We start from the raw sequence: 14,170 nt of genomic DNA, 5'->3' as shown, positions 1-14,170 counted from the left end.
GAAGGCAATATTTTACAGTTAGGGTGGCCAAAATCTGGAACCAACTTCCCAGGGAAGTGGTCCTCACCCTTGCGTTGGGCAAATTCAAGAAGAGGTTGGATAATCACCTGTCTGGGGTCTTGTGAACCCAGCATTCATTCCTGCCTGTGGCAGGGGGTCAGGCTAGATGATTTGTTCAGGTCCCTCCTGACCCTAGCTGCTATGAAACTATGAAACTATAATCCTTTGAAATGGGTAGCAGGCAGATAATATACAATTTTCAAGAGAAATAAAAATCTTGGGGTGGTTCAAAGTGAACAGACAGGAGGACAGGAGAGGTAATACAACCTCAGCATCTGGTCATAGCTTAGCAATTGCTTCTCAGCAAAAGAAAAGTCAGTTGGGTTATCCGTAATCACGTGGACCTGCTGTAGTGATACTGAATACAACTGAATATCTAGGTGAATGCAACTGAAAATGTAGCTGGAGTTAGTTGGAAAACTTCCTCCAGGGGTGGATTGCCCTTAACCTACTATTTGTAAAAAAACCAGCTTGATTGCTTATAGACAGGGTTTGCTTGCATTAATAGACAACCTTGTGTCATAAATAAGTATAAATTATTTAAATGAATGAGCACAATAGCAATATGCTTGTTAAAAATACATTGCATTTAACCTGTAATATGGGTATGTTTAAATCTTCAACTATAGAAGGGATAAAACAAGTGTGGGGGGGGTTTGTGGGTGTTGAAATCTTTAAATCCTGTCCAAAATCATATTCTGTGGATGTATTTCACAAATGCAGCTATGAAAACCTTAAATAGGAAGAATTGCTGTATTTTCTTTAGTTGAACAAACAGTGAGAAAATAGGTCACTCAAGATAAGATGTTCTTAAGCTTGCATCCTTACCTCTAGCAAGTCAGTGTTTAATATCACTAAGTCACACAGAAGCCTGCAGCATTTGAGTAAGATTAAAGATTTTCAGGAAACATTTTTGTACTATTTATCTAAAATTGCTCTAATTTTTTTTTTTTTTGGTGATTGTACAAATTTGGAAGCTGCTAGATTCATCTGCTAATTTCAAGTCCCTTTTAAGTGATGGGGGTACTATTTACTCAAAAATACTGCCATCAATAATGTTTCCAAAATTATTTTGGACATGCTAGTTTGTTCATTGCCTAGTTATGCTGTGCTGGCACCCTACTAGAGCTTATTCTCGAAGCCCCGTGCGTAGCGCACTATGTTTTATCTAGGGCAAGGTAGCACACCAAAATGAAACTGCGATTTCTCTCTCAGCGGGGAGGTTATAGGAATACATTCAAAACCTGAAGCTTTTATTGAGTTAAGCATTATAATAAATAACCCAATGAAAACGGTATTGGTTGTTTTAATATTTAATTCAATAAAACCACTGTGTCGATTCTCCATTTATTTCAGGCTTCCTTAGACACCAAGTTTGCAAAAGAACCCTGCAGCGGTGGTACGTAACGTCACCGTAGCACTCGTCAGAGCAGGAGCTGAAGGGTTGGGGCTAAACTAGTGACAAGGAGAGTTTGGTAGCTAGGTTGAGGCTGTCGGGATTGGCTTTTTTTGCCTCATTTCTCTTGGGTTGACTTTTCTTTACCTAATGTATATTACTGTGCGGGTTGCTTCTGAAGCAAGCGCTGCAGAGACCTGCATGTCTTGTCACCTGCATTGATCATATGCACTAGGGGCTAGAGCAGCCGAAGAGCCTCGCTTTTTTTGGCATCCCGAGTTTAATCTACAAGCCCTGAGTTAGTCACCTAAGCTCCCCACGTAATGCATAGGGAGTGTCAGTCACCCCATACTGGAATTCACCACAACTTGCTCATTCACCTCAGGCTGCTGCTTAGGCTTGTGCCTTGGAGAGATGCTGGGACGGCTGAGCCCCACCAAAAGGGAGGTCGTTGTGGCCATGTGCATCTAGGCACCTGAGAAACCTGAATGATGGAAACTCGGGTGCCTGCGGACTGTAGATGCCCAAGGATTCAGGGGCGGGTTTTGAGGATTGCACTGGTGGACAGGGGGGGCCCTAAATTCCCTCTCAGGTCAGCTTGAGGCACCTGATTTCTGTTGTGCCTCTGGGCTCAGTCAGCCAGTCCTAGAAAATGGAAAAGATCTTGCCTGATCTCATATATTAAAAGATTAAAGAAAGACCCAACATTTAGCAACTTGAAAATTAAACTTGTATTGTGTGCATATTCACTCCTGCAGTCAACCACTGTTTAACTACTTGGTACTAACCAAAGTACTTCTGTGCAAAGTACTTCTGTGCATTACACAGAATTTATTATTTCTGTCCCAGTTACGAAGCAGTCACCAAGCAAACTAGATTTCCTAGGGAATATCTTAATAAAAGCAGTTACTTTGACTGAGGCCGTAGCAACATGAAAACCTGCACCAGCTGAACTGGCTCAAACCCCTGTGTGGACACACACTTTTGGTTTGAGTTTCAGTTTGGCTTAGGCCTGCTCCTAATCAACCTAAATTCAACAGAAATAAGTACAGCCAAACCTGAAATAAGCACATTCATGCAGCCCTTTGCTCTCCTTTAATTAAATTATCGTACATTTTCACCTTAGAGAAATGAATGCGACTATATGAAGACTAACCTTAAGACTCTGATCATGGCCCATCTCAGAAATGGGCCCCAGTGACATATTCTGTAATTGCACTGGGAGATGAAATTGAGGAGATGCGTGCAAGAAGACAAGAGCCGTTTTCTAATGAAGTCTGGTGTACTTGTATATAATTCAGTCATTAATAAATGATTATCCACAACTGGCAGTGTCAGTACAAAAAGGACAGAAGTGAGGATTTTTAAATACACACATCCTATTTCCTATAACTAAATGAACATACAGCTTAGTGGCAAAAATGATGATGACCTGTAAATTTCAGCTAAATCGTGAGCCCTTCGTAATGTTATTCATAGATTTAAGCATATTAAAAAAAAAAATTCTGAAGACATTCAACTCCTCCTGCAATTTGAATTTTAAAAATGGCCAAGCTGGTTGTGGTTTAATTTTCCTGGCTTTTCTTTAATGTAGTGTTATTTCTAAAGAGTCTCTTAAAGCTTAGGCTACGTGCATTCACACATGAGCCTTTGCAAAGGGAAGACAAAATGCAGTTTTGCTGGACTTTGGGAAAAGGTCATTTTCTTGTGCCATACTATAATGGATTTTTCTGCTTTCATGGCAGCAAAATAAAGAGATAATTATCTTGATGCTAACATTTCATATTTTTTGCAAGAAAAAGCATACCAGCTAACAATTAATAGGCCAAGTTTGTGGAATTTAATAGCATGTGATGGCTTTTTTTTTTTAAATTTCCTTCCCATTTCCCAAAAATGTTAGTTTAAAATCAGTGAAGGTATTGGCCAAAAGAGATTTGAAAGCCCAAGGGACCCAAAAGACCAAATGAATCCGGGCATCTAGAAAGCATTGCCCAGCGCACGTGTGCATGCACACATACACATAGCGCTTCCCCCTTGTGAACTTTCAAACCCAGATGCATCACCCCATAGCATGGGATGGGAATGCTACGCGATGTCCATTCAAGTCCCTCTGGCACGCCTGCAACACCTGCCAATAATGGTGCCAACTGCAATGATAGTGCTGATGCCTTTCCACTAAGACACTGGACTGAACACAGACGCTTTAAACAGCCGTCATATCCAGGCCACCTCATCTGGATTTGAACAAATGACTTCAAGGGAAAATGGTCTTATCCCAGAGCATCCAGAAGTATCCCATCCAGAATACTTTAGGCAGTCATCTCTTTGTTACTGCTTCTTAAAATGTCGTCTTATTTTCATGGGGTTTTTTTAAATTCTAACTAGATGCTCTGACCTCAGGGGAAACGTTGGAAAGCATTCTGTTTTAGGAACAATTTTACCCGTGCAATGTAGGTATTTTACTTTGGTTGCTCTTTATTAAGAAGGACATTGTACAAATACAGGAACCTAGCTTTTAAGACTGTTCACCTGCTCCTGCCTTTTTATCTCCCGGTGCAATTATGAAATATTCCATTAGGACTCCATTCTGAAGACATAATTCTCCGTCAGTGACATTTCAGCTGATTGCTGTGAAAATGATTGAGGCGGCAAACATAGGTTTATACTTTCAGATGAGGGGGGAAAAAAACACTGTGGGAGCCAGTGAACTCTCAACAAAAATACAAGGACCTTATTTTTGTGCAGAAATTCTGACAAAAGCTCTTGCCAAAACTTTGTTTCTCCATAATCTGTGGCCTTTATAAACTTCTTACTCTTTCATAATAGCTTTCATCTGAGCATTACAAATCACTTTGCAAAAAATTAATCAGCCTCATAACTTCCTTTGAACTAGGTAGGCATTATACCCATTTCATTGATAAATGGGTATATAGACAGGCTGTAACATAGGACTTTCTAGGTCAGGCAGTGAATCATAATCACAGCCAGGGACAAAACAAGAGTCCCAATCCTTAATCCTGTTTATCTGCTTGACAGCTTTCTCCGGCCAAATTCTCTGCTAAGGGAACTCCACTAACACCGGTAGTTATAACAGAAAAGCATTTGGCCTCCTCTGACATAGCGCGCTTAATGCTCCGAAAAGGGGCTGTAATATCGGTGTCCCAGGATTCTGTGTTTATTCCCCGTCAGTAACTCAATATAAATTGTGTTTGCCTTAAAAAATGGTGTTGTGAGCTTAGCAGAGGTTCAGCAATACACGTTCTGCAGGTCAAGTTCAATGCTCAGCTACATCTCTGCAACCCTTTCTGAAGGGCAGTGGGTTATAACTGAGAACTTAATTTTTCTGGGTAGGATACACACGCCAGAAAACAATCTAACTCACCCTCCCAAATCCTTTCCTGCCGCAGCACTAGTAGGAGAAAAAAAACAGCACACCTTTTTGTCACTGCAGCAAGGTGGTGACGCATTAAAAACACCCAACAAGTAAATCTGTTGAAAGTACCATTTATGCATCTTTCCTTTTCTGTATGGAGTCGCATGCATATTAAGCCCAGTTGATTTCTATTGAAGGGCAATGCTGCAGCAAAAATCCAGAATGGGAAGCGCCCATTTAAGCTCAAGAAAAAAATAAAAATAAATCTCTCCCCTGTCAGGTGCCAATTTCCGCATAGCTGACAGGGCCATAGCACCTAAAAAAGTGGGTTTTGCCTTTACTGTGTCATTAATGTGCTCCCTCTTGAGTATCTTGCAAGGCCAAATCATGAGTGAGAACGTTGCAATGATTGGTTTCTCGTACAGATAGCTAGAGTTTGTTTTTCACAGCAGGGGCTCCAAGAAGTCTTGAGAAAGCACTGGGAGGTGAAAACCTGATAGAAGCATTATTCAGATGTGTAAATTTAACCATCTTCAACGAATAAATAGAAAGGCAAGAGAGACAAATGTTGCTTAAGTCTAAAGGCAAGCAAGCCCAGACTGGAACAGAATACTCTTCCAGCAATAGGTATTGTCTGTGATGCTTCTGCAAAGCTATCTTTTTTTGTGGGGCTTTTTTTTATGTCCCTAAGTGGATTAAACCTGGTCATAAAAATGAATTAGCCAGTGCCTGAAATCTAGTGCACACAATAAAATGAAAATGTATACCTGACTCCTGCCTTGTTAAACTGAATGGTAGTGGCAAATAGCTCCTCTCCCAAATAGCTCTTTTCAGATTTCTGGGGGGAGATAGAATTGGTCGTGTGGCTTCAGACCTGCGGTCCACATAGGTCAGTGGCATGTCTCTGACAGCGGATAGTATCAGAAGCTCCTGAGAATGGTGCAACAAAACCCCATTGTTAGGGGACTGCAAGGGTGGTATTATTCCAAAGCCGGTTAAAGGGAGTCACTAAACTAAAATCTAGTAGAAGTTGGAAATAAAAACCCCCTCCTTTACCTGGGAGTCAAAATGATTAGTAGTCTAGAAAATGCGAAGAAAGGTTGGAAGAACTGAGATGTTTTGGCTAAGGGAAGAGAAGACCGAAGGGTGGATTTAATAACCTTCAAATATGAAAAGGATTTATTATAGAGGACAATTGTGTTTTGTCCATTGCTTTGTGGGTAGCACGAGCGGTAATGGATTTAAATTGCAAAAAGGGAGTTTTAGGCTGGATAGTAGGAAGAACCTTCCGAGTGGTCAAGCAGTGGAACAAGGTTACCTTCTGCCAGTTTATAAATGCAAGTTAGACAAGCTTGTGCCAGGTTGGTGTAGATAGAGATCCTTCTGCTTTGGGCAGAGGGTTAGACTAGAATATCTTGCAATGTCCCTGCCAGCGCTGCTTTTCTAGGAAGGTTTTAGGGCACCACCAAACTCTTCTCCATCACAGGGAAGCCCGTAAACAGGACTGTCTCAAGATTTTGTCCCTTCCCTACAAAAGCCATCCATGCCCTGACTCCTTTAAAGCCAAACAATGCCTCCGGGAATAACCTGCCAGTAGAAGTGGATCCTGGAGGTCTGCTGAAACATAATTCAGCTGGTATGTTTCTGTAAGTAAAATTCAGAGTAGTTTTATTATGTTGCCCTGCAGGATTCCAGTAAGATAAATTAGACAGTGTGCAGGTAAGAGCTTCTGTAATACTGCAGTGTCACACGTTCAGCTTTGAAGAGATAGCTTTAAATATTGGTAGAATTGGGGGAAATTATTTCACAATTCTAAATGCTATTTAGGATTTACAGTGGGCCTGATGGAGAGCTGTGAAGTATTTGTCTGATGCATTGAGGTTGTCTGGCACCTACTGAAGGGTCAGTGAGCCCCTTGCAGCACTTTACATCCATTATCTAATTAAACACATTAAAATGAAAAGACAGATTTACTGAATGAAAAATGCAAAGAGAGAGGAAGAAAAGTCGTATCAAATCTACAGGATGTTATGCTATAATCAAGGCTAGCAGGCCTGTATAATCTATAAGATTCTTCATAACTTGGGGTATTATCTTCACACTCACAACAGCAGTGATCAAGATACTCGTTATTGTTTGATTGAACTTGTAGTGTCAACCTCGCATCCTAATCTACAGCAGCCAGAGGCAAAGCGTATCAGGAGGTAGCAAGAACATCATCTAAACTGAATACCTGAAATTTTTATTTATTTATGTATTTATATATAAATATATATATATATATATATATAAATATTAAAAAATATATATATATATAACATTTCAGGTATTCAGTATATGTATTCAATATATGTATTCAGTGTATACTTATATACATACATTATGTATGTATGTATGTGTGTATTTTATATATACACACACATACACATATATACGTATGTATGTGTGTGTAAATAAATGCAGGCAGTCTTGTGTCGGTGTGCATATTATATATATATATATTTTTTTTATATACAAATTCACATGGTAGTCACAGTCTGACCCCCTCCCTAGCAATTTGTTTGGTAGGAGTCTAGATCATGAGTCAAAGCCAGCGTGACTTTACTTAAAGGCAGAATGCATTACAAGGGTTTCACACCATAAGAAAGGATTTTTTTTTCCAGTCCAAATGTTTGTGTATTTTAAGTTATTTTTCACTCCAGCAACTGGCAATGCTATTATCTACCTTGTCTGTTGCAGCCAGTCTTGACAGCTAAAACTATTCAAATTAAATCAAAATGACTCAGTACTAAATTCTGTGAAAAAGCATTGAAATCCTGAAATTAGATTTTAATTTTAAATGCAATATCACTTGAACATGTCACGAACTACTGATTGTTTCTGACATTTTCAGAAGCAAGATAAAATCTCTCTCTCGTTTCATACAACGTACCTCCATGGACTTTAGGAGAGTTATTTCTGATTTTCTGCTTTGAGAGACTGAAAGCCTCCAGTTAGTGTTATTAGAAATGAAAAAACCAGGATGAGATAAATACAAAAAGAGTGGCGTCACTCCATTTTTCACATTGTCTCTTTCTCTTGATTATCACGATCTTTGAGAAGGGAGTACGTATTATAAATGGGATAATCATTTCCTGCTGTAAAGGAGTATTAGGAGGATAAATTCCTGAAGAAATGAAATAATATGGGAGTCATGTAAGAGGTGTTGTGTTATGTACATGCATTCAGCAATTTGTGGACTACATTAAATTCTGGTAAACATTTGATCAAAGCTCTTCACATAATGACCCATCTCCAGAATTACAATCTGAGCATAATTGTTCTGTCAGAGAGCCAGAGGCAGTGGGAATCTCATGCAGTAGATTGTCATTTTTTAAAATATATCCTAATAAGAGTAGCATATCTGTGGCTCATTCCTGTGTGTTTGTGGCTCTGTACAAGAGTGCTTCCCAATTTTATGTTTTTCTACCGCATTTTCAGATTTTCAAGATTCTTTTTGATTTGCATTTCTTATCCCCGGTATCCTGACCATGACTGAAGTGCTGCTTTAAAAGACTTATCTTGACAAATTAATTTTGAAAGAACAGAAGCTTAGAAAAAGTGACTGGGATATATTATTATCTGCAAAAGCTTTCCCTGTCTGGATATGGCAAAGAAAAATTCAAGATTAAAAAGCAATGCTTTGCAATCATTTAAATTCTTGTTAAAATGTTCTGCATCTGCACTGGTATTTTAGGGGCGGATGCCATCTTTGACACCGGAGCCAGAATAAGGTTTTGTTCATATTATAAAATGCCTTCCTGGGAAGCGCTCCCATCTTTTTACAGATACGCATTAACTAAACTTCACAAAATCTTTGAATCAGGGACCGTGTTGCAACCTGGATGTATATTATTGCTAAGCTACAGGTTGGAAAAATAAAGCGCAGAAATTTGTGTTGTTTGCACAGCCGATTATAGAGGCAGCACTAGAACAGCAGGAGCCTAGCCCGACTGTTGCTTGCTGTGAGCACTGGACGGTAGGCCTGTGCGGAGCAGCTAGTATTCGCTTTGGATTCAGATTCGGGCGATTTGGGGGACAGTGGAGGGGCTGGGGGAGTGAGGAAGGGGGGGTCAGGGGAACTGGCAGGGGTCCCCCCATGGTCCCCTCCCCTAGTACTTACCAGCTTGGAGTCAGTTGCAGCTCCCTGCTGCAGCCATCACAGACTGTCTGAATCATCAAAGCTCTCCGAATCTTTTCCGAGCTTTGAATCGATTCGGACCTTTAAATTGGTCCCCTGATTTGATTCGGATTCGGAGATTCGGCCACTGAATCGGGCCGAATCGCCTCCGAATTGAATCACCACCCGAAGCTTCGCACAGCCCTACTGCACTCTAGAAAAATTAGTATTTATGCAGTATATAGCAAAGCATGAAAAGTGCTTCATTTTCTCTCACGGGTAGTATCGACACTAACCTAATAGAATTTCCTTTCTAGAGACTGGGCTTATTCATTTCTCAAAAGTGCCATCATTTTAACTGAGCCCAGCATGCTAAACTTTTCATCCGTGAAGCAACGTTGCTTTGAATACATAGGCTGGTACTTAACTGCTACCTACGTCATTTAGTATTCAAGATTGTAAAAACCTGCTTCTTATTCCACTGACACTTGTTCTGCAGTACAAATAGCATAAAATTTATTTAATATTCTAGAGAATGCCAATACGAGACTGCTAGTCTCTGCGTGTGTATATGACTATATGATAAGTAACTGCTTTGCTCCAGAGCGTATGGAGAGCAGAGCCGTCTGCTTTGGTTAAGCTCCTGAACAACTCGTGTTGCTACAAATCGGCCATTATAGCAGCTGACTGCTGTTCAGTCCGTGACATCACATCACATAGCAGCAAGCAACATCATCTTTCTCGAAAGAACTAATACAGCAAAGTAACCTTGCACCCGCTCAGCTGTATACATCTTGCATTATTGTTGGCATTTGTTTTATTTTTTTATATGGGATTTATTGTTCCACACATAATACGACTAGAGTGAAAGAAGTCTATCCTGTGCTGAGGGCTTCTGAAATCCCCACCCTATTAGTATTATTATTATTACTGTGCTAGTTGTGTGTGTTCACACCTGCTGTCATTCATTTGAAAAGAATTTACTTTTCTGTCAGCATTCAGAATTTTTTTTCAATGCTCTCTTACAGGGATTCCTCAAGATTCAGACAATGTATGCCTCTTTATTTTGATATGTGGACTTAGAAGAGTCAAAGATCCTCTTTATTTAGTAGATGTATTTTCAGGTAAGTACCCCTGGTGTTGAATATCCCCATGAATGTCCCTGCTCTCTTAGCTGGAGACAGAATCCAAGCCACTTTGACTTACTGACCAAAATCACGGGTGTCCTGCAAAACGTTATGGTGTGCAATGATACAGAATTAATTAGCTTAAATCACAGGACAGGAACGCTCAAATCCTAACAGTGTGAGCAACATGAAAATACTAAGTACTATCTTCAATCACATTAATCAACTTAATCCCAGAGTGTGAGTGCCGAATGTGTAAATCTGATGAAAATGTGATCCACTTTCCAACTTGAAGCAATACTACAAGTAGTGTTGTCTAAATTGTGGCTGTCCCAGTTACAGAGATACTCCCATGGATTTCAAGGAAGGAGGTTACCATATCCTCCGGGGACCCTTCCAGCCCAAATGTCTATGAAATAAGAGACCCAGCATCTGTGTGTGTTTGTCAATAATCAAATGGACATCGTTTGATAATACTCAATTTTTGTGTTGCATTTTAGAGTGGCACAGAAAAGAGCCCAATGTCCACCTGGCTGTAATTGGACCTACAGTAAGTTTTAGTTGTGGGGTTGTTTTTTTTTTTCCAATCTAAATAATTGTGTGGGCTCATGCAGGTTTACTCAACTGGGAAATTTTTCGCACTGTTTTCAAATAGGCATGGAGTTTGAAATTTTACAAAGATTCAAAGTAGAGTACCAAATTACTGTAAAGACTTTTCATAAGAGGTCTTGAACTGTGGAAATCTAATATTCTGCTATTTAAAGCTCAGTTTTTTAGTACTGGCTAGAAGAGATTCATTATGGTCTAGTTATGGTGTGCTGACTTGGAAGGGAGACTAAGAACCCACTTTCACTGAAGTCAATGGGACATCTCTGACGTTAAAGCAAGCAGGTCCAGGCCAAAGTCTTTGTGCTGCAGCACTTAGGAGGCCCACTCAGCATCAATCCCAGCCCCAAAAAGCTGACAGTCCAAGCACAAGAGGGTCTAAGTCTGCAAAATGAGCTCTACGGTCTAACCCAGGGGTGGGCAATTATTTTGGGCGGAGAACCGATTACTGAGTTTTGGCAAGCCATCAAGGGCCACATGACAGGCAGCCAGGGGCAGATAAATATTAATTTTCTTCTAAATGTTTAGGGGCCCCACAGGCCAGATAGAATGGCCTGGCAGGCCGCATCTGGCCCACGGGCCGCATTTTGCCTACCCCTGGCGTAACCTGTACGTACCATCAGGTTATACTCGGAAGGCATTATACACATGCTCCAGGAGCATGAGTGGGGGGAAGCTGTGCTTTAATTAGAGCGGTCCTGAGAGCTGCTTTAATTAAAGCACCTGAATCAGTTTGTGCATTGACATCCCCATGCTTAAAGATGGCGGCAGGGTTGCTTTAACTAAAGCTCATTCAATGAGCCACTGTTTTTAAGCGTGAGGATGCTGATACACGAGACACTGGAGTCTGCTGGAGCACGGTAATTACTGCGCTCTAGCAGCCACAACTCATTGAGCCTGCTCTGACGTGCTGTAATTACAGCATGTCGGAGCAACCTCGCTGCTCATGTATAGGCACCCAGAGTCACTTGTCATGTGAATGATCATTTTACCCCATTACACTTCTCAGCTGAATTGGGCACAGCCAGGATTTTAAGTTGAAGGAATTTTCGGTACCAAATGGCCAGAACACAGCAAGGTAGCGAGGCAAGCAGCTGATAGTGGAAGGAAAATAAAAGTAGAAATAGCCTCGTTTCTGCTTTAACTTACACTTCCAGCTCCACGGCATACTAGTTTACTCTAGTGTTAGTCTGACTGATCTTTTCTATTGGGCTTTAGATGAGGCCTGTAGACTCGCTTACATTTCCAAAAAAGCTGTAAATTAGCTCCAAGCTGTAAGTTAGTCCAAGTCATGGGCTGGCAATCTGTATCCTATGGGCTCCATTTGGGTCACTGAGATTGTATCTGCTCACAGCAAAGTCCCCCATGGCCTTTGGGACAGCTGAGGGCTCATAGGGGTGCATGCCAGTAGGTCCCCTTAGTCTTGCACCCTTTTCTCCCCCAGAGATGCTATTCAGAAGCTAAGAGCCAGTTCATTGCTTGGTGGCCGGTCACACTTGTGCAGAAGGCTGTTGTCATTTTTGCCGCATTGCAACTAGAACAAATATTCTCTCCAGTTTGAAATGTTATATTCCGTACATGCATCTGATTGGATAATGATATTCATGGATTTTGGTCTCTTAGAGCAGAAGATGCAATATTGCATTTGACTATGGGATCAACTTTTGGAGAAGAAAACATCAGAACATTTGTATTTTAATATTTGCCTCATTAGTTACATCTCTTTGGGTTGCCCCCCTGAATCATAACTGTATACTCGAAGAGGAGAAGCATGGAGTTTTGTGCATGAATGAGGTTGTCATACATAGTAAAGGATAGTAACGGTCATATATGAGGGTTTTTCACTGATTGTATTAGAGAGCATCTGCAGGGATATGAGGGTGATACAACATGCCCGCTATTCCACGGTATACTTCAGTGCAGGTGATATACAGTTTGAAGGGTCTACGGATACTGCAGTAAAAGTATACATGGAGAGAGGGGATGGCAGGATTTGGTCTAATAGCTGCTACCTTGGTACAAAAAACTAGTATTGCTGATTTTCTACAGGTGAGGTCATTGTTGTAGAGGCTACAGAGGCTTTGATTTAGCACAGGTCTGCCAGCAGATGTAAAAAACAAAAAACAAAACCAGCACTTTACCAGAAGAGGAAGTGCATTAGTTCGACCTGGCTCTCAGCGTCCGTATAGATCAGGCACTTCAGCAAGGCTTTTTGGAGCTTTTTTCTAAAGCTGATTCAATCAGCTATTAGATAAAAGCACCAAAAAGCCAAGCCGAAACATGCGATCTGTTCAGATGTTGGGGGAGCCGTGTCCATCTAACACAACAACTCTTCTGGGCATGTGCTGGGCTCAAAAGTGAAGTGCCGTTTTTGGGTTTTTTCCCACATGTCTGTAAGGAGCTGTGATATTTTTCCCCTCAAGCGCTTTGCTGTCTGGGAGCCTGGAGCTCAGTACTTTGTCTTGAGAGGTTTGTCACTTGAAGTTACCCATAAGGACGGCTTGCTACAATATTTGGTAAAATGAAATTCCAAAGAAAGATGAGATTGGTGTCCATCTAACCAGCTGGCTCACCTCAGATCCCAAGAAATGTTTGTTAATACGTCCATCTGCAAGTAGTTAGTCCCGTGATAATCTTAATTCCTCCACTAAGTAATTTGTCTTGCCACCTGCACGTGCTTAAATCTGCTTATGCAAGATGGAAAGAGCAGAGTTTAGGCTGCAGTCCTACAAACACACAGGTATGACTTCAGGCAGGAGTAGACCCATTAACTTTGATGGGGCTATTAACCTGTATAAAGCTCAGCGTTTTCAGGGTCGAGGCCCTGGAGATAATCACTCAGATTTTCTCTGCACGTTTATTCTCCAGATTTACATGGATTGACAGTTTCCCTTTGGCACAATGGAGCCATTACCTGCAAAATTAAAAAGCGGAAGTACCACCTCCGTTGTTAATAAAATTTTGTAGTCTTGTCCTGCGGTGTCCTTCTGAACCATTGCCCCTCTCATGAACCTGGTAGACTTGCTGGGATGAAATGTGCCTTCCACCAGGTTCGGTATACTGCAGTTTGTCTTCCCTCCCGCCTCTCTTTTGTAGATGCAGAGGTGCATGTCTTTGTTTCATTCAGCTGAGATTATTTTAATGCCATTTTGGCTAGTCTGAATTCACACACAATTCACAGCTGTCAGCTGGCACAAAACAATGCTAGGCTCCTGGCTGACACCAGGCAAAGCCTGGGGGGGGGGCAATGTTTAGAATGGAAAAAAAATCATTTATATTGGTTTTAAAGTTTCACAGAAGTGTTCTTATATGATCCACACTTCAGGCTAAATCTGAGTTGACAGCATCCTTTGAAATGAATTATACATAGTACTGGTTAATATTAATGTGCGACTACAAGTTTTACACAGGAATTTTTCTCTTTCCGTTGATTATCGTGGCTTTGTTTA

At 40.9% G+C, this 14,170-nt stretch overlaps 1 protein-coding gene across 1 annotated transcript in view; it reads left to right on the top strand.

The window, feature by feature from the left end:
• GLT1D1 (glycosyltransferase 1 domain containing 1) overlaps nt 1–14,170 on the top strand; it is an 89,772-nt gene that overhangs the window by 44,302 nt on the left and 31,300 nt on the right. Inside the window, exons 7-8 of the mRNA XM_090062448.1 lie at nt 10,017–10,112; nt 10,616–10,665. Of these exons, the coding sequence (XP_089918574.1) occupies nt 10,017–10,112; nt 10,616–10,665 (146 nt within the window). The remainder of the gene's footprint in view (nt 1–10,016; nt 10,113–10,615; nt 10,666–14,170) is intronic.

This window comes from Crocodylus siamensis, chromosome 9 (genome assembly GCF_052110815.1).
Source record: "Crocodylus siamensis isolate JL-2025a chromosome 9, ASM5211081v1, whole genome shotgun sequence".
NCBI classification, from domain to species: Eukaryota; Metazoa; Chordata; order Crocodylia; family Crocodylidae; genus Crocodylus; species Crocodylus siamensis.
This window is presented reverse-complemented; position numbering and strand designations above follow the sequence as displayed.